Source organism: Amphibalanus amphitrite, unplaced genomic scaffold, assembly GCF_019059575.1.
Source record: "Amphibalanus amphitrite isolate SeventyFive unplaced genomic scaffold, NRLGWU_Aamphi_draft 000119F_arrow, whole genome shotgun sequence".
Lineage (NCBI taxonomy): Eukaryota > Metazoa > Arthropoda > Thecostraca > Balanomorpha > Balanidae > Amphibalanus > Amphibalanus amphitrite.
Genome location: NW_024881614.1, coordinates 288,964 through 309,110, shown reverse-complemented (window position 1 = coordinate 309,110; position 20,147 = coordinate 288,964). Strand labels below are relative to the sequence as shown.

General features: G+C 48.6%; 1 protein-coding gene across 3 annotated transcripts in view; it reads left to right on the top strand.

Moving 5' to 3' along the window:
* LOC122381369 (C-1-tetrahydrofolate synthase, cytoplasmic-like) overlaps nt 1–20,147 on the top strand; it is a 67,262-nt gene that overhangs the window by 44,430 nt on the left and 2,685 nt on the right. For all 3 annotated transcript variants that reach the window (XM_043365441.1, XM_043365440.1, XM_043365439.1), the window contains 2 exons: nt 14,314–14,417; nt 17,406–17,564. In XM_043365441.1, the coding sequence (XP_043221376.1) occupies nt 14,314–14,417; nt 17,406–17,564 (263 nt within the window). The remainder of the gene's footprint in view (nt 1–14,313; nt 14,418–17,405; nt 17,565–20,147) is intronic.

Genomic DNA, 20,147 nt, shown 5'->3' with positions numbered 1-20,147 from the left:
GATTGGTGGGTTAATTCTAGGCATCCATGCGGTAGAAAAAAAGTTCTGACTAGAGCTTAATACGCGCAGTGGGAGGGTTCCGAGAACCACGCCCAGTGAAAGGGGGAGATCTCAGCTCCTATAGAAGCTACCTATAGGTACAGCCCTCTGCAAACTGCGTGGTAGGCATTCTTTTTTTCGACAAAACCGAGAATAACGCGAATACTATGGTAACGGTCATTCGGAAATCGTAACAGCAAGACGCGTGAGACTCCGCACCTTAGATTGGGCTGATTTTGGTATACATTTTCCGGCTAGTTTGGCAACAACACACAAAAATTTATATCTGCCCCCAAAACAAACTTTTGCATTTTGCTGCTACACTATGTAGCTGTGTACTTCGTACAGTGATAGAACCAATCGAAGGAGTGGAGCATGGCGCATCTTTATGCAATGAGATCCGACCGACCGATAACTTGGCCTTTGAGTTATTATCGGTTTTGTCGAAAAAAGAATACCTACCACGCAGTCTGCAGAGGGCTGTACATATAGCTAGGTACCTATAGGTAGAAAGACGAAATTTGGAGGGGGTGGTGGGAGCGATGGGGAACTCCGATGTGGTAATTTCATCACATTCTAGGTCAATATCTTCAAGGTCAAATGAGGTCAAGCGTGGTCAAATTTGCCATATTAGGGGCGATTTTGTGTTTTCACGCCCATGACTCAAAAAGTTACCGTCCGATTTTGTTATTATTTCTTTCACTATACGACAGACGGTACGTTTTCGAGTAAATGTTGTGAATCCCTAGTTAAAGGGAGATAATGACCTTTTTCCACAAAATCTGAGTTAGGACCATTTTCTGACAAAACACAACAAGTTATAATGTAAATTAAAACCATTTTGCTCAATTCGGTACCTTGCCGCAAATATCTCAACTTGAAGTCACGTTAGCGGGGAGCGCTGAAAATGACCGTTGAATAAGTACTTACATCACTTTTTGGTACTTGCATGTAATTTTGTAAAATGAGCGTATTCCTTACATTTGATCTTCATCACATCTAGTTAGTTAATGGTCGTCTATAGCGCCTTCAAAAGATATTCATGGTTTGGCGGTGGTTTATGTCTAAATTTACGCAACTATTTTTCCTGTTCATCATCTGACGCCATATGCTGCTATTTTAGTAGCAACGACTCAATTTTGAATCGGTCCCGCCGACTGCACAATAAAAGAAGATAGATACAACACTTTTGCGGCATCACTGAAAAACTTATGCAGTACTGTTATCAAAATTCTCATAACACCGTTCGACAAACCTGAAGTCTTTTTGAAATAAATATGCTTGTATTTTTCGCTTCAGGCTCTGAGGCCAAAATAATGAATTTCGTAGTCGCAATCGCAAGATTTGGCTGCGTTTCTGGCGCATGCCGTTCATTTGTGGCGCAAAATAATGCTTGGAAACAAAGAATAGTAGGCACTATGTACCCCCGAATTAGAATCTAATTAATTCTAAACCGAATTAACTCTAATTCAAATTAGAATCCTTACAACCAAGCAACGACAAGGCGATAACATAAACAAAAACCCAAGCGTCGCTGTTTGAAACAAAAGCGCCATATACTGCGACTTTTTTATAGAGAAGGACAACGCATTTCGGTGGGTGTTACAAGTACTGCAAGTACTGCTTCTTTTTTGCAAAAATAAAAACCTTTTTCACATACGAAAATGTGCTAGGAAATTTTCATATTTTATAGAAACTACAGTAGAAATAGTATAGATGTCGAGTAATTTTTATTTAAGAAAAAAGAAAGCTCATTATCTCCCTTTAACCCGCGAGTTGCTGGGGGGGGGGCGTTAAACGCCCCCACTTTTTTCGCCGGGCTATAGCATAAAAACGGCGCGCCGCAGGCGCGCCAAATTTTGGGTACCTGTAGGGAATTGATTGACGTTTATTGTGACAAAGTTTCAAAAAAATCGATCGGAAAATTTTTGAGATATCGAGGTTTTAGTGACGTCATGATTTCTGAGTTTTCGACCAACAACGGCATATGTTCAAAAAATCATATAAAATCACAGAATAGACATACAGACATGCCGTAAACGCCATTAGACTGCCAATACCATGAGCAATCAAATGGCTATCTTCGATTATTGATTATCGTTCCGCATTTTCCAAAATATTGAACTGAATCTCGGCAATTTCTCGGGACTTCTTCACGACCATGATACATGCATTTCTTAAATTTAACTTTTTGAGCCAAACACGTACACATATGATAAAATGAATGTCACCATCGTGCTCTACGCCCCAAATTACCCATAAAACATGTGTCACAGGCTGCGAATATCAGTTTTGATTTTCGGGGATATGTGCCTACCCGGTTGACCTGACCTTGACCCGGACCTATGCTTGACTGACCCCTACATGGAGCTGACACTCTTGTAGGCCTTATATGATGGATTGTGCACCGTTTTGACAGAGTTTATGACGAGAGGCGCCCATTTCGAAGTCCTGAAGTCCATGCTACTGAAAGCCCGATTTCAGGTGTTTGACCTGACCTTGACCCGACCTGTGACCTCAAAATTCAACTTTAAAGTACTCATCTGAAGCGTCTCGTCGCGTTCTTTCGTTTGCCGCCTCGTGCGTTTCGCTGCGCCTATTGGTTCTCGAGTTATCGGCTGGGGGCGTTTAACGCCCCCCCCCCCCCCCCCAGCAAACGGTGGGTGGCGAAATACCCCAGCAACTGCCGGGTTAACTTAACCATAAATATGGCATTTAGAAGCCTGCTAAGAGTAAGATATCGCCGGCTGATGCGGTGATCGGCCGACGCGGGAAACGTTTCAGCCTCGGTTTTGTGTTTACACCGTTAGTTACCGGTTGATTTTTGCTTTTTTGCATTTGATTTATCTGGGTTCTGGACCCTCCAACAAATTCTAACATACAAATTAAATACGTGAAACATGCACATTCAGCACAGGGTGCGGATGGTATTTTTTGCACAGGTCCTTATCTAAATTCCACGTATAAATTGTTTCTTTTGTTGCACATTTTATGGGATTACAAAAAGGTACGTAATATGTATTTTGCTTCCATATTTTATTTAAACAGACTCTGAGATTTGAGACAAAATTATACCCCAAGCTCACTAAAAATGAAATAAGTACCTACCCCATGCACTCCGCGCCAATCGACAGCTTAGAACACAATTTACTCACTTACAAGCATAAATTATTATCGGTGTTGCATTATAAAACGGAGTGTTACTCGTGTTTTCCCGTTGAAAAACAAACCGATTGGCGGGTCGGCGTACGGATGTGACGCAATATTTCGATTGTAAAGCTAGATGGATAGAATAGTTATTGATTTTAAAATATTAAATCTAAGTTAAAAATTACGATTATTGGTGACGATTGTAAATGTCGGTTTACTTTTGCTCATCTTCAGATGATTTGATTTAGATCAAAGCTAGATCACACGCATCTCTAGCCTAGTCTAGAGCTCATCCAGACCCCACCCATTGGGAAACGCACAGTGGGCAATTGGTAATTTTAAGTGTCAGAACATCTCCAAGTTAGATACAGCCTCTGTTGTCGCTGTTCTACGGGTTATCGTCATCGACGGAAATGCTTGGACAAGTTTCTTATCGGAAATATCTGCCGTTTGTGTATTTGTGCGGATGTAATTTCTATCTCTCTGCTCCATTTTTGGGTCACTTTGGTCAGATACGCCAGGCTTGGACTATTCTTTGTAGCTTTGCTAAGCCACAGCCGCCTGTTCTGGTGTTTGTTTCGCAAAGTCCCGCTCCGCCGGTAAAGCTCGCCCTGTGCGGCTGACATGGCGTTTTATAAGGCGGTCATTGTACCTCAACGTCCAAAAAACAGCGGGCGCGCTGTTTGAGCGATAGGCCTATTTGGTTTTAGTTTGCGCGGAGCTTTCGAGCCTAGCCGGACGGAGGGTGCCGCTCATTCTTTCGCCGTCCTCGTCGCGCCTCGCACACAGCTCTCTGGTCTCTCGAGGTTCTCGGACACCCGCTCCGCTCCGCCGCCATGAGTCGCCGTCCGCTGGTGCCGCTGCTGGCCCTGGCCGCCCTGCTGGCGCTGCCTCCCGCCGTGCGCGGTCTCAGCTGTTTCCAGTGCTCCGAGCCCACGCAAGGTCTGCAAGCCGGCGGCTCGGTCCCTCTGCCCAAGGGGGGCTATGTCTGGTCATCGGAGCCCATATGCTCCAAGTTCGACTCGAGCAACAGCACCTTCAAGAAGGACTGTCCGCAGACGTTCGACAAGAGCTGCTTCAAGACGGTGATCGGCGGCGTGGTGGTCAGTCGCGGATGCTACAACCACGTCGGCACGAACTGTACGACCGGTGTGGACGGCGAAACCAGCTGCTACTGCACCACCGACTACTGCAACTCTGCCGGCCTGTCGACGCCGGCGCTGCTGCTGCTGCTGCTGCCGGCCGCCCTGCTGGCCGCGCTCCACACCAGGCAGTGAGACCGCCTCCGCCGCTCTCAGCTGCACGTGCTGGTCATTTTAGGGAGCTTCTTAAGATCTTCATTGCGGTTCTCCATGTGATCTTGTACCACTACGCATTCAGTGTCGCACCGCGCGTGCAGCATTCGCCTGTACAGGAATGGCATGTCTTGCCCTAAGCATCATTGACTTTTGCGCGGATTTGCGAGGCTTGTTGGTGTGCCTAGTGGGGCTTACGAGCTTTACGAGCAGTCTCTTGAACGCTACATACAACTGATATGAGGACTGAAGTGAAATGGGCGCAAATGAGCCCGTAGTCAACGCTCCCGTAAACCCAAATTAGTCAATCAGTGCATTGGCAGCATCTATCTTCGATGTTGTTCAGGCAGCAGCTATAACAAAAGTGAAGTTCGCTATGTCGTTGTCATATACACTATGTTTTTCAATAAGAGTTAATCAATTAAGTGGGAATATGAAAAATTATGCCAACTTAACTTCAACATTTAGGTGTAGACTTGTGACAGTTTCCTAGTCATTATTAGTTTATAAGGTTGCTCTATGAATAATAAACATTTATTGTCAAAATGTTCGGGTGTTATTCTCAAATAAGTAGGTACCTAATTTTTTAAGCATAAGCGTCAGCAGATTTTACAGATGTCGAGGATCCTAAGTTTGGATTTAAAAGTGTTTTGATTTTCTTTTTACAATAAATTCATTTAAACACCCATTTTTGCCTTGGGAGTGAAGTGAACTTCGTTGTCATCCAGCTTGTTTTTGTTTCATTTTCTACCAATGAGTGGTACAGGTTTGACCTGTGCAGTATGCATATTTTATTTTATCTGCTTTTTGTACCTATTGACGTGGTCGCCTGAAAAGTTCAATCGAATTCGCCATATAGGTGGCGCTACAAATCGGCGGTTGGTCACAAAGAATCACCATTGTGCAAAACTAATCGGTGGTCCTCCTCGATAACTCTATATTGAGCGAATGGTTCAACGTTGGGTGAAACAAATCGTCAATGGTCGAAGCTATTCGTCATATGCCGGGCTGGCTCGCTCAATGCCGAAGTCTGGTGAAGTGTCAAACTGTTTTGCAGACCGCTCATTTAAATGTTCAATCTGTTTTGCTGAATGGCTGAAATGAAATACACAACGCTGGAATAGTTGTGCTCAATGCCGATTATCGAAATGGCACCTCAAACAGTTATGGCGAATGGTTGAAATCAAATGCAAAAAGGTGTATTGGTGAATGGTGATGTCGGAAAATGTTGACAGTCATTAACAATTCTTGAGTTTAGAGCACGCTGTTTGACACTCAAAAGTAGTGCATCGGAAGGCATTTGATGTTATAACAGCTCACTTCCCTTAACAAATTCTCGCGGGAGTCAAGTATTTTCTTTCTGTTGTTGAAACGTCTTTAGCCCTTAAAGGTAGTGTGCCAGCTTTCTTGGACCGTATGGAGTTAATGGCCCAGATAAGGAGAGCCGGATTTTTAGAACTTATCCATACCTTCAAAACTCATGGAAACGTCTTAAATTCTTCAAATTTTGAGTACCCCAGTGCGAAATTCGCCCCGACGGGTTGTCGGTCGTACCCCAACCACATTTCACACCACTATGAACAATAAATGCACACACTGAAATCGCTATTACCGATATGCTCATCCAATCAAGTTTCGATAAACCCGTTCATCATCATCTCCTGCGGTTTCGAACACGCCTGTTAGGTGGCTTCTGATGCTCGTCGAGGTCGGAATTTCCAAATACGCGTGGTGCGTCGGGCCGCGCGCTCTGACTTCGGCCAAGAAAAATGCGTCAGCTGATCATTGTCATTTCTGCCACTTGCGTGTGGTGAAATGGGGTCATAACTTATAAGACGGCTTTTTCATATCAATTATTTTACATAAAATCATATTTCAAACCATAAATAATGTTCGACAGCCAAATAAAAGAAACAATACCAATACGGGCTTACAGTTTAAGGCTCGACATTGTGTTGTCCAAGATAGTGTTGTCTACGATTAGACAGCTGATAACTCATTCCCGTACGTCGTATGGTCGTAACACTATAATGACCCTTGCTTATTGTCACAAGTGCGCCGCATTCGCGATTGTTGCCCGAGGCCTGTTTGCAGGTGAGCCCACTACAGTTGTTATACATATCTAAAAACCGAAAAATTTTTAGGCGAAAAAGGCACTATTCCAGGCCCATTTTTGATTTTTTTTTGCGATATTAGGTAAAAACAGAAGCTTCTTATCCTAGGAAAAATAAAATGGGAAATCTTTCAAAGGTGGCACACTACCTTTAACCCTCGCCGGCACGGGGGGGGGGGGTTGATGCAACCCCTCCCTAAGGTTTTTCGCGAATAACTCGCGTAAAAAGCGGCCGATCGCGACGAAACTTTCAGTACCCTCGCATTGATCAATTTTACACCTACCCTGAAAATTTCATGACCCTGACCCCAATGACCTTTGACCTGTGACCTCTTTTCTGTAACCATGTTTGGCCGAAATCGCGGTTCGGCGCATGTCGGCTCGCATTAGCCTCGCGTTTGCAAGCTTTTCGTGGTTTCAAACGTTCAAACATGTGATTTGATGTTGCTCCCATGCATTAGGGTGGGTGCCAAGGTCACCTGAAGGTCAGGTCAGGTCATTGACCTTTGGTGACATCGGGTGACCTCGGTTCACTTTTTCGAGTTTTACATGTTTCTAGGCTAGTTTTTGGAGCTGAATTCGAATTTAGCAACCATTTGAACATTTACGAAGTAGTTTTGGTGCCTTCGTAACATGTTACGAAGCTGTCCGAGGCGGTTGACACGTATTACGAATACCCGTCACAACCCCTACCGGTTGACCTGACCTGACCTGACCCGACCTGGTCTAAATGCTTAAAGACATCATCTATGATCAAAACTAACACGATATTCGTGATCAGCACCCAGGAAAACCACATAGCAGCCACACTTTACGACTTTCTAACAGGTCCCGATTTTCCCGGTTTTCGGGTCATTGACCTGACCTGGAAGGTCACCCGATGACCTAGGACCTTAAAATTGGGTATCATCAGCTTCCTCTCGTGACGGGCAACACGCTCGTTTTTTCCGCGAAGCTCTAGCTCGATCAGGGGCCAAACGCGAGGGGGGGTCGTACCCCCCCCCCCCCCCTTGTGCCGTCGAAGGACTTAAAATGGCCTGTGCCGGCGAGGGTTAATAGTTGTATTATGAGCTCCGGCATTCACGGATACAGAAAGGTGATGTTTGATGCTGCATGGGGCGCTTCCTTCACCGTTCATCAAATACTCGGATGTCACTCTCACTTCCTTATGCGCTGTTGTGGAATTTTAAAACTAGCTTTTGGATAAAAGTTGTGAAGTTGTATTTTTACGTCAGCAAATTGTCAATCTTTTGTCAAGTTCGAACACTGCGGGAGGGGCAAATGTCCCAAGTGCGCTCTCATTCCCTTTGTCCTGCCATGGTTGGTTCCTGGCCCCTGGGAGTCACTATTGACTGGGTGAGAAGATGCCTGCCTCTACAGCTAATCTTCGTGCTCGGTACGGTCTTATACATATACGGCACTGAAATGTAGGTAAAGTGCAGATGTAGCGTTATAAACTTCCAACCAGTGGCATAAGTTAGCATGTGGCACACAGCCTCTCAGTTCGAGTTTCCGTGTCAGAGCTCGTTTCCGGGCGGTGTGGGCGCTGTATTTGCTCGGTAACGGGTACGATAGTGAGCTTCCAGTTTAGTGCCGAACGGTAGCCTGGAGAGGGCTGGATCGAGCGGCCCCCACTCGTCCGCCGTCTCCGCTGAGGTGTGCACCGCTCCGCTCCGCCGCCATGAGCCGCCGTCCGCTGGTGCCGCTGCTGGCTCTGGCCGCCCTGCTGGCGCTGCCGCCCGCCGTCCGCGGTCTGAAGTGTTTCACCTGCAGCGACCCGGCTCCGATCGAGACGGGCCGACTCGCCGCAGGGACCAACGGCAGCGTCGTCAGCGCGCTGCTGAGCTCGCTGAGCAATGCGGACGGACTACCCTCTTGTTCCAACTTCGACTCCAGCAACTGCGAGATGAAGCTGTACGCTTGTCTGTGGCCCTCCGACAGCAGTTGCGTCAAGGCGGTTCACAAGGGCGTCACTTACGCTCGTGGCTGCTCCCAAAATAAGCCAGTGCGTGACGAATGTTTAACGAGCGGAGACCACACGACATGCGTCTGTACCGGCGACTATTGCAACTCTGCCGGTCTGTCGACGCCGGCGCTGCTGCTGCTGCTGCCGGCCGCCCTGCTGGCCGCGCTCCACACCCGGCAGTGAGGCTGCCTGCTCTACCCCTGTGACATGAGACAGCGGATAGAGGGCCACGTGCGGGGCTGGGCACAGCTTCAGTGACCTGTCGTCGGCCCACTGTGGAGTGGACACACCCGTAACGTGATCGGTGATTCCGCCAGCTGTGTAGATTAGCACGGCACCTGTCTCATTGTATTGGCAGTCCGGTATTGAGTTGTGCCTATTTATTTATTGGTTACTTTGCCTTCTGGTGATAAAGTTGAAGTTGAAGTTGAAGTTGATTTATTGGTGAATATGCCGAGATGGAGGTTGATATTGAATTGCTTGATTATTCAATGATCACATGCAATTCAAGTGGTATCTGCTTCATTGAAGGTATAATAAATGCCATTTTGCCGGTCCCGTAGCTCAGTTGGTTAGAGCGTTGGACTCCGCGTGGTGAGAGCACGCGTTCCCGGTTATGACAGTCCGGGTTCGAAGCGCGACGAGCGCTCGACATTTATGGGCCTCCTGACAGGTATGGTTGCGGTTGGTGGCAGGCCGTAGTCAGGTGAAGTCAGAGAGGGGACCGGCCGTGCGCGGCTTTGTGCGCACGTTAAACTTTGGACTCTAAATTCTGCCATAGAATCGGAATTGCGCGATCGGAGGGTAGAGGGCAGGGTCATCGCAACAAGCTTCGCTTAGCGGTGGCTCTGTCCTTGTGAATCCTTCCCATCAAAAGGTTCGGACTAAATTTATAAAAAAAAAATTGCTTATACCTTGTAGTTTTAATCATGTTTCGCTGAAACCTAAGGAATTGCGCGTTTCTCTCCCGATATTTAACAGCGTAATCCATCCCTAGCAAATTCAGTTTCATTCCAAGTGCGAGGCAATTTCACAATGTCATTCGCATTTGTAAACAGATTTTGAAGACGAGATCTCACCGTTCCATTGAACAATCCGCTGCTCCAGACATATTTTGGTTCACGGGAACCAAGGGTGGTTGGGTTCACCTGTGCATGGATGAGCACTATGTAACAGGACACTCAGCGTTTCTAGTATTTTTTTTTTCAACTTGTCCCAGATCATGGATTTTACAGCAATTACACTACAGCATTTACATACAGATTTTATAGCCTATGCGTATTACACCTTTTTGCACTCAAAATAGGCATCTTTTCATTCAATTTCGGCGAATTGCATTCAATTTTAGCGATCTCTCTATTCGAAGCAAATGAGAGATCGCTAAAATTGAATGCAATTCGCCGAAATTGAATGAAAAGATGCCTATTTTGAGTGCAAAAAGGTGTAGTATAGGTGATCTCGTATGGGCTTAAGAATTTGCTCTCTCTCTCTCTCTCTCTCTCTCTCTCTCTCTCTCTCTCTCTCTCTCTCTCTCTCTCTCTCTCTCTCTCTCTCTCTCTCTCTCTCTCTCTCTCTCTCTCTCTCTCTCTGTCTCTGTCTCTGTCTCTGTCTCTGTCTCTGTCTCTGTCTCTGTCTCTGTCTCTGTCTCTGTCTCTGTCTCTGTCTCTGTCGCTGTCGCTGTCGCTGTCGCTGTCGCTGTCGCTGTCGCTGTCTCTCTCTCTCTCTCTCTCTCTCTCTCTCTCTCTCTCTCTCTCTCTCTCTCTCTCTCTCTCTCTCTCTCTCTCTCTCTCTCTCTCTCTCTCTCTGTCTCTCTCTGTCTGTCTCTCTCTGTCTCTCTGTCTCTCTGTCTCTCTGTCTCTCTGTCTCTCTGTCTCTCTGTCTCTCTGTCTCTCTGTCTCTCTCTCTCTCTCTCTCTCTCTCTCTCTCTCTCTCTCTCTCTCTCTCTCTCTCTCTCTCTCTCTCTCTCTCTCTCTCTCTCTGTCTCTCTCTCTGTCTCTCTCTCTCTCTCGCTCTCTCTTTCTTTCTCGTCTTAACAAAGTTTGTGCGTAGGTACAATTTAAGTTATACGGCCGCTACTCTGCAGACCTGGTGGCTCGTCTTGCACAGCTCCTTACCTCTGTATTCTGGGTAAAACTCACGCTACCTCAAGCGTATGTTAAATAAGACGTTTATTTTATGTGTGTTCCTTTCAATATTTGGACCATTATATAAAATGGCGCTCATCTTGTAATTACAGGGTATCCGGAAATTATTTGCCCCTTGTTCATTCAGTTCTAATCCCACTGTGCGCTTTAAGAACAGTTGAAAATTTGCTAAACCGTGCCTAAGCCTATCCACAGCTGTCCGTTAGTCACATGACCGAACCCAGTCACCTGACCTTGACACTTGCGAGGCGCCAGGAGCCAGTGTTTGGCAGGCGTAACTCGCACCTGAACGTGGCGTCTACTATGACGGAAGAAACTCTTTGACAAGGCGTCATCGCGCTGAGGTTATGGTGAAGACTGGAATGAAGTAGGAAGTCAAGTTGAATCCTCTGTCCTAATCCCAATCGAAAACCTATGAGGAATCATGAAGGAGGAACTCCGCAAGATTGAACCAGCCCCCACAGAAAACGGACTTTAGAGGAACCTGTGAAAGGTGTGGCTGAACATCAGCGCGGATACTCTGGACATCTTGATCTATGGAATGCCAAAGCGGATGAGAGAATGGTTAGGACAGGGCAAGGGATAAATCGGTAAATAAACCATGACCCTGGGGCTCTTTGTTTATTAATTATGGCGGCGAGCTGATGGAGGGGCAAATCATTTCTGGACACCCTGTTTATTGCGGCACACTGATAGCGGCACATTTCTGGTGCAAACGAAAAAACTCTGTGTGCGTATCTCAAACCGTTTTTTCTCATATGCGGCGTCAATTATCCGTTTTCAATACCAAACACAGCGTATATTTTAAATACTCCCATGCTCGCCATTCTCGATAATCAGATGTATCAATGAATCGATCGAAGGTGAATTTCCCAATCCGCATTTCCGAGCTACATCGTGTCTAGTTTATCACCAATAGCTGAATAGCAGAGAACAGCGCTGATCTAACACTGGGGGCATCACAACACCGGGGATATGAGGCACGCAACACAAGTCGAACATGACCAGGCAGCCATCCTGAAGCGAGTCTGGCGCACCCGACCACCAGGCACCAAACACTGAGACGAGTCTCACATCAGGCTCGGTATGCTGTTCAAACGCTGCAGCCGGCACTGTGCTGCAGTGGAAGAACATTCAGTCCTGGCTCCCGATTTGATGGGCTGGATCGCTTCTCCACTGTTCTGGCAAGACGGAGCGCCGTCATTGCCGAGTTGTGGTAATGCTGGTCGTATACTAATGGTGAGGCCGATTAGTAGTTACGATGCAGTTGTTACTTTCACCCATGTCTTGCTCTCGATCTGGGACTGCCTAGCGTGTCTAAGTGTGACAAAAGATGCGCCATAATTCACTGCAGCTTATCAGCTGGCTGGCCGTAGACCCTCATCATGGAACCAGAGGCACTGGCCCGGCTGGTGGGAGCCGGGGCAGAGGTGTCGGCCTCACTGCCGAGTGTAGGGCGCGGCCAGCAGGGCGGCCGGCAGCAGCAGCAGCAGCGCCGGCGTCGACAGGCCGGCAGAGTTGCAGTAGTCCTTGGTGCAGTAGCAGTCTGTCGTGCCGCTGGTGACTGAGCAGGAGTCGGACTTGATGTCGTGTGTAGCGCAGCCGCGCACCGTCGTACCGTCGCTCTCGACTTTCTTAAAGCAGCTGTGGTCATCCGACCCGCACGCCACCTTGAGTTCGATGCTCTCCGGGTTGAACTGCTTACAGGGCGTTAATCCGGAGCGCACCGTGTAGGCCAGCAGTGAGCTGTTAGCGATGCTGGCGTTGAAGCTAGAGCTGACCAGGTTTTGGAGAGCTGTGTCGTCGCACTTGAAGCAGTTGATGCCGCGCACGGCGGGCGGCAGCGCCAGCAGGGCGGCCAGAGCCAGCAGCGGCACCAGCGGACGGCGGCTCATGGCGGCGGAGCGGAGCGGTGCACACCTCGGCGGAGACGGCAGGAAAACGAACTGTTTGAGCGACCCATGTCAACCGGCATTTATGTACTTGGCATGCAATCTGGAGCTCGTATCGCATTGGCTCCAAATGAGCAATGCATGACTATTGCACAATGAAATTTCACACCCGAGGGCCAAAAAAAACCTGAGGCGAGCAGCTAGTACACGGATGCATAGCTTTAGTGTTCCTTGGTAATTCAGCATGAACTTGATAATACGTCATGTTTGTAACACGCCAAACAGCATAACTCCTACTTCCTAGGCAAGTTTTTAAAGCATGTACTTATTGAGGGGTGCTGGAAGACCTTTACCATTGATCACCACTATAGTGGAAGAGAATATGTCCATCAAGTGTGTCGAGCTGTAGGTCGAGACTGAGAGGTTTCTAGTGCCTTTGCGTTAGCGAGGATGTAGGAGTCAGTCGGTGAAGACCTCTTACTTCTCAACTCAGTTATGAGCTACCCCTGTACCCCCCCCCCCCCCCCAGTCGACACCATTTAACCTACGCAATCGGTGTCAGCAATCAGTGTTCGTAAGCCAACTCGTTAAATTATATACTTTTTTTCCACAGTTTTATTTACATAATTCGCATAAAAACACCGGCATGAAACATTGTTGTGGTCACCATCGGCGACCCGCCTGGCCAGGCCGGGACGGTGCCGTCCACGGCCCTGGGGAGAGCTGGGGGTTGCTTCCCCAGCCGGGGAGATCTGATGGCTACCTCCCCGGCGCTCCAGGCGGGCCGCCAGCCCCCGCCCGCACCGCCCGGCAAGCAACCCCGGGCGCGGCGGTGCCCCCTAACCACCGACCGGGCGAGCGAAACGTCGACCCGTCTAGGTCGGCGCTCCGCACGCCCGGCCGGCCGGCCGACTGGCCCCTCACAGTAGGGGCCAGTCCCGGGTTGGCCCGGATGGGTCATAGGGGCGGGGGCTTGTTTCGCGCACATCGTTTTCCACTGATACAGACACTTCATTGATCGCTTCTTCACGATCGCCCAGACAGCACTCCAATGGTTTTTGCCGTAGCACACCAGAGTGTGCTAAACTCTTCGGCTTTATCGTTTAGTCTATGTACACCTACCTGCACATTAAAAAACGTCTGCAAATGAATCAAAAACAACCGCACCGTTACATCACTTCCTTTTTTACTTTGTTTCCATATAAAAGATTTGGCCAGTAATAGCAATAGGTTTAAACCATAATGTTTGTTTGAATCAACACCAAACAATATCTTACGAGGAGATAGCTCCATATTGTTAAATTATATACTTGTCATGCTTTATGTTTCGGCAAACCGAGTCACGTTTCGGCTACCAACCCTGTTTATATCTACAAACGGTTCCATATACGGCTCCATAGCCGATAGGGATGAATGGCGAGCGCCGAGTGGTGCTCGTTAAGAAGTCGCCACAGCAGTAGTTGACTCCCTCGGCACCGGCTGCCGCGACGAGCGGTTCATCACTCATCACGTCGCCTTCGAATTCGCGTTCGATTCTATGACATGCCTAGATAAGTAGTCGACCTCGATATCTCCCGGTATCTTTTTTTTTTCTTGCCACTGTATTTACGATGGTTGGTTAATTTATGATCGAGTCGGCTGTGTATGAATCTGTTCCCGCCGCCGTTGCTGCCGTTGCCTGCAGGCGCCTGATGTACCTACCTTTTCTTTGCAGGAGAACACATCATTGGTGGAGAAGGGCTTCGCCAACCTGAACAAGCAGATTCAGAACACGCTCAAGTTTGGAGTACCGGTGGTGGTAGCCATCAATCGATTCAGGTGAGCTGCGGAAGCGATTGAACTCCAAGGCTATGTCTCAAATGCGACTTACGAGGAAGATATTATACTTGATGTTTCATACGCTGGTTTCATTTCAAAGACACGTTGTTTCTGCCGTAGATTGTAGCCCATTAGAAGTGAAAGTTTTGCCGCGATTTTAACCTCATTTTGATTGATTTTAACCTCATTCACAACGCACGCCAAGTTTCCAGCATAGGTAGTCATTCTTTGAAACTGCGGCCGTGTTTGCACCGTTACATTGACAAACATGACGCAGACTGGCGACATGCCACTATCCCGGGAAGTGGCCATCGGAATTCTGTGCCAAGATATCCGGCTTCCGGTGACCTCATGCGTGTGCGCAGCGCGCGTCAGCCCCCCCCCCCCCCACGTCAAGGCGCGTCACCCCCCCCCCCCCCCCGCCTAGTCTCGTCATCCCCCCGCCCGGTCTGTCATCTCTCGGAGCTATGACTCGGCTGTGGTAGACTGACTGCCGCCGCTCTCTGCTCTGTCCCGGTATTGATGTCATTGGGCCTACCAACCACAGCGGAGTTGGTACAAACATGTTCAGGAAACGGGCCGGTTGGCCAGGCCGCGGATGTGTTAGCTGACCACATTTCAGGGCTTAACCCGCGAGTTGCTGGGGGGGGGGGGGGCGCTAAACGCCCCCACTTTTTCGCCGGACCATAGCATAAAGGCGCGCCCAATTTTTGGTACCTGTAGGGAATTGACTGAAGTTTATTGTAGCAAAGTTTCAAAAAAAAAATCGGTCGGAAAATTTTTGAGATATCGAGGTTTTAGTGACGTCATGATTTCTGAGTTTTCGACCAAAAACGGCATATGTTCAAAAAATCATATAAAATCACAGAATAGAATAAAGACATGCCGTAAACGCCATTAGACTGCCAATACCATGAACAATCAAATGGCTATCTTCGATTATTGATTATCGTTCCGCATTTTCCAAAATCTTGAACTGAATCTTGGCAATTTCTCGTGACTACTTCACGACCATGATACATGCATTTCTTAAATTGAACTTTTTGGGCCAAACACGTACACATATGATAAAATGAATGTCACCATCGTGTTCTACGCCCCAAATTACCCATAGAACATGTGTCACAGGCTGCGAATATCAGCCTTGATTTTCGGGGATATGTGCCTACCCGGTTGACCTGACCTTGACCCTGACTTATGCTTGACTGACCCCTACATGGAACTGACACTCTTGTAGGCCTTATATGATGGATTGTGCACCGTTTTGACAGAGTTTATGACGAGAGGCACCCATTGCGAAGTCCTGAAGTCCATGCTACTGAAAGCCCGATTTCAGGTATTTGACCTGACCTTGACCCGACCTGTGACCTCAAAATTCAACTTTAAAGTACTCATCTGAAGCGCCTCGTCGCGTTCTTTCGTGTGCCGCCTCGTGCGTTTCGCTGCGCCTATTGGTTCTCGAGTTATCGGCTGGGGGCGTTTAACGCCCCCCCCCCCCCCCTCAGCAAACGGTGGGTGGCGAAATACCCCAGCAACTGCCGAGTGCCGGGTTAAGTGGTGGATACTGATACTAGACGTCAACATGCGCCCGTGTTACGGTTTGCATCTGCGCTTTTGTTCTTTTTCTCAAAAGAAGGTTTAACTGCTCAATATGAGGTTTGCAGTTCCAATACCACAGCGCATATATTGACGTGTGATGTTGGAATCAGAACCTCTGATGCTTTTTGGCAAAGTATAATTCCGATCGAATCTTCCAAGATACTGTTCATTGAGTATTTTCTGCGTAACGAGAGCAGTTAGGGCATGCTGGGTAAGGCGGGGTTGGCAGTCAGACTAACAACGCAATGTTTAAAATGACACTGTGAGCTGCGGTCTGCCTCTGACATGGGTGGTCCAGACTCCAGACTCTAGTGCCAGCAGCCAGGCGTGGGAGGCGACACATGACAAAACGCGGTCCAGGAGGGAATGCCCGACAGAGGTGGGTCACAGAGGGCGATCCTAGAGGTGATACCCGAGAGTTGGCCTGAAAGGTGGCACCTGAGGGAAGGCAAATCACACAGGTGATACCTGACAAAGGTCGGCTTAACAGACAGATCTGAAACGCGATGCCTGGCGAGAGGCGGGCCTTGGATACGACGCCCGGCAGACATCACCTGCCCCTCGGCCCGATAGCGCTCAGATTGGAGCGGGCCTCCACTCGAGTCGGCCGGACTATCGGTATCGGCCCGCGGGACTCGGCGCCCCCCCCCCCCCTCCACCCACCCTCATACCGTCGGGAGGGGAGGGGGGGGGGCTGAGCGTCCGGCTCGGTCCGGAAGCCGGGGGACGGGGGAGGGAGGGGCGCTGGGGACCGGTCCGGTCCGGGTCTGTTTGCCCGCTGCACGGCGAGGTTCAGCGCCCAGGTGCCAGTCGCCCACTCACATCTGATTCACAAAGGGGCCGCGGCCGACCCTGATAACAGGCGGCCGGCCGACCGGCCTGTGTGCGCCACAATCTCTCGCCGAGTCAGTCCGATTTGAACGGTATCGCAGCCAAACGCCGCCACGGCAAACGATTCTGATTGGTCGACGATGAACAAATGTGGTGCAACTTCGCGAGCCAGCCGCCATAGTTGCAGATGTTTGCACATGGTTTCAACGTTCAACAAACGCTTTAGGACTCGGTAGGAACCAATGGATTGTACCGAGATCCAAAGCGGTCTAGAGTTGGAAAGGAAGCAAAAGGCTGGTAATTGTAGGGTAAACGATCTTTTATCCTTGGTCGCATTATTTTAAGAACCGTGGTGTCTCGAACACATTCCATCTGCGCGACATACTCCACGAAAGTGTGCAGTGGCACCCACAGGTTATTGAGAATCCCTGCCGAAAACCTCCATTGAATCTGTCCTGGCGGTCACCCTCTGCCCATCTCGGCGACTGTTCTGTTCCTGTTAGTGACACGACTGACCCCCTTCTGACCCCCCCCCCCCCCCCTCCCTCTCGTCCACAGCTCGGACACGGACGCGGAACTGGAGCTGACCCAGCGTCTGTGTCGCGCCGCCGGCGCCGCCGACGCCGTCATCTGCTCGCACTTTGCGCAGGGCGGCGCCGGCGCCCGGCGGCTGGCGGAGGCTGTGGAGACCGCCTGTCAGCAGCCCAGCAGCTTCAGGTGCGTGCCGGGACAGCAGTGGGACAGTTGGGCGGAGGGAGAATGGAGGGTAGGTGGGACGGTGGGACGGTGGGAGGTCCACGACAGGGAGGGGTACGGTAAGAGTCGCGAGGGAGGTCAGCGAGAGCTGAGAGGTAGATTAGATAATACTGAGACCGGGGGTGTGCACTGTGTTCGTTGTGCGCCGTACTGTCCTCAATGCTCACATATGAGCAAATAGCAGAGAGCAAAAGTGCAGACTGTGACCAATTAGACCTGGTACCTGTCGCACTTTCCCTTGCAGTAAGGCCAGATTGGCCTGGTTTCACAAGACCTGGATAACCTTACCTGATATCTCGCCTAACCCCAGATATCTATAACTTGATATTAGAGGTCTGCACCGGCCGGCTGCAGCCGCGGCTGGCTGCAGCCCCACGGCTGTGGGCCGGGGCGGCTGCAAATATCTCCAAGAACACGGCTACGGCTGTGGCCACGGCTGTGAGATTTCAAGCTCAATATTAAGTACTCAAATATAAAATTTTAAATCCTTAATCTTACAGGGTGTCCGGAAAGTCCTGGCGCTTTTCAACATTGTTAAGATAAATGCCTTTGGTCCATAGATACTCAACAATAGAACGAAACAATGACCAGGAACACCAAGCCACATCCTTCTGCTAAGTGCCCATTCATTGTAACCACCGTCTGTGCCGACGACGGACTCGACGCAAGGGCGGAAACGCCTGCGGGTTTTGACGGTGCAGGACATTTCCTGTCCTCCCATGCTGTCATGATGCGAGTGTTCAGGGACTCCAGGCTGGGATGAGAGGTGGCCTAGAGCTTATTCTGCAAAACGCGTAGCATGCCTTAGTCGAGCGGGTTAAGGCTGGGATAATAAGGTGGCCTAATCTCATTTCACCACGGTGATCTGGTCCGCCGAGCTCCTCTGTCAGTTTGGTTTGGACGGCAGCGGCGTTGTTGGAGGGCGCTCCGTGCTGTTGAAGTGCGACATGACCCTTAGGGCAAGTCGCCTTGATTGTCGTGTCCAGGAACCCCTCGTGGACCAGCCTATCAGTCATTTATTTGACCTTGACGAAGATGATGGGACATTTGTGTCCATCAGACCCAAGATTTTCTTCGATTGCCGCTGAAATGCTGCTTCAATCTCAGCAGCTTTGGCATACCGTGGTTGTAGCTGAGTGAGAATATTTTCTAAGACATTTCCGATCTGGAGTGCACCTTTGCCTGCTCAACCGTTCGCCGGGAAACGCCGCATCGCGTTGCAACTCGCGCCTCGTTCAAGCCGCACCGGGCCCCCGCGCGCGGGCTCTCAGCGACAAGGCGCATCTTCGCCCATATACCTAGCACTGAAAACGGTTTCAAGGTCATATTTACGCGACCCCTAGCTGAGCGGTGAACCAGGGGTCATATCTGCGGTGATTGGTTGAAAGTCCAATAATCACAGCGCGCGTTAGACGACGTCCAAAAGGGGCGCCAGAACTTTCCGGACACCCTGTACATTCTGATAAGCAGTCTAGCCTGTAAAAATCATGCAAAGGATGCCCAGCAACATTGAAAGTGGTGAAGCCTTTGAAAACCTGTAATGGTTTTACCATTTGCTGTAGGGGAGTTTGCACTCTGGTACAGAATACTAATTATAGGTACCAATTGTTCCTTCATCATCAAGAGCTTGACAGTTTCAGAAAATGCAACGTGTTGCATTGTCACATCCCTCTCAAATCAACCTCACCTGGTCATTAGGAGAGCACCTTACAGCTATTGAAGACGAGCGTTCAATAATTCTTTCAGGTAATAGAAAAAGAAATCACGCCTAGGTAAAGGCAGGTAAAGACTTCATAAAATATTATCTAAAATAACTCTTAGATGTATTTCTGGATTTTCGGCAAGTCCAATTACATAATATAAAACTGGCGCCTTATGTTCTAACTGGTGTGTGAGTGACCGCTAACAGAAAATACAGATCGACGAAACCAATGGAATTAAATTATAAGTGAGCATGAACCTTACTTACGGTTAATTCACATGATGGTGAAAACCCCGAACACGTAATTCACATTACGGTGAAAACCCTGAACACAATATTTCTTACGCGAGCTATTGACTTTACTAATAAAATGACGTCTTCTTCTAAAAATGTAAAAATTTGATACTAATTCTTTGTCTGAGAACAAGTTTTAAACTGTATAGCATTATTATTTATTAAGTATAATTTTTATGGCTGTTTATAGTGACACAAAACAATTTATTGCCACTTCTTTGTTATTGACGTCATTAAAAACTCAAGTAAAATTTTTCATTGAAAGAGGCAATTGTGGCTCGCACGTCCTTGGTGATTTGAGCGAAGATCATTATTTGGAAAAATCAAAATAGATGAATGTTTTTCTTTCTTGGTTGGATGCTCACTAGTGTTTTGATGACTTGCATATCAAATTAGTTTGAGACTTGCTCAGAAGGCTGCTTCAAGCCTGGCATATCACACCCCAGAAAATATGCAAGGTAAGAAAGAAGCAAGAGTTTTGACTAGACAATCACTGTTTGACAGTCCATCAACTTCAGTTTCATTTTCCATACCTAACATTGATAATG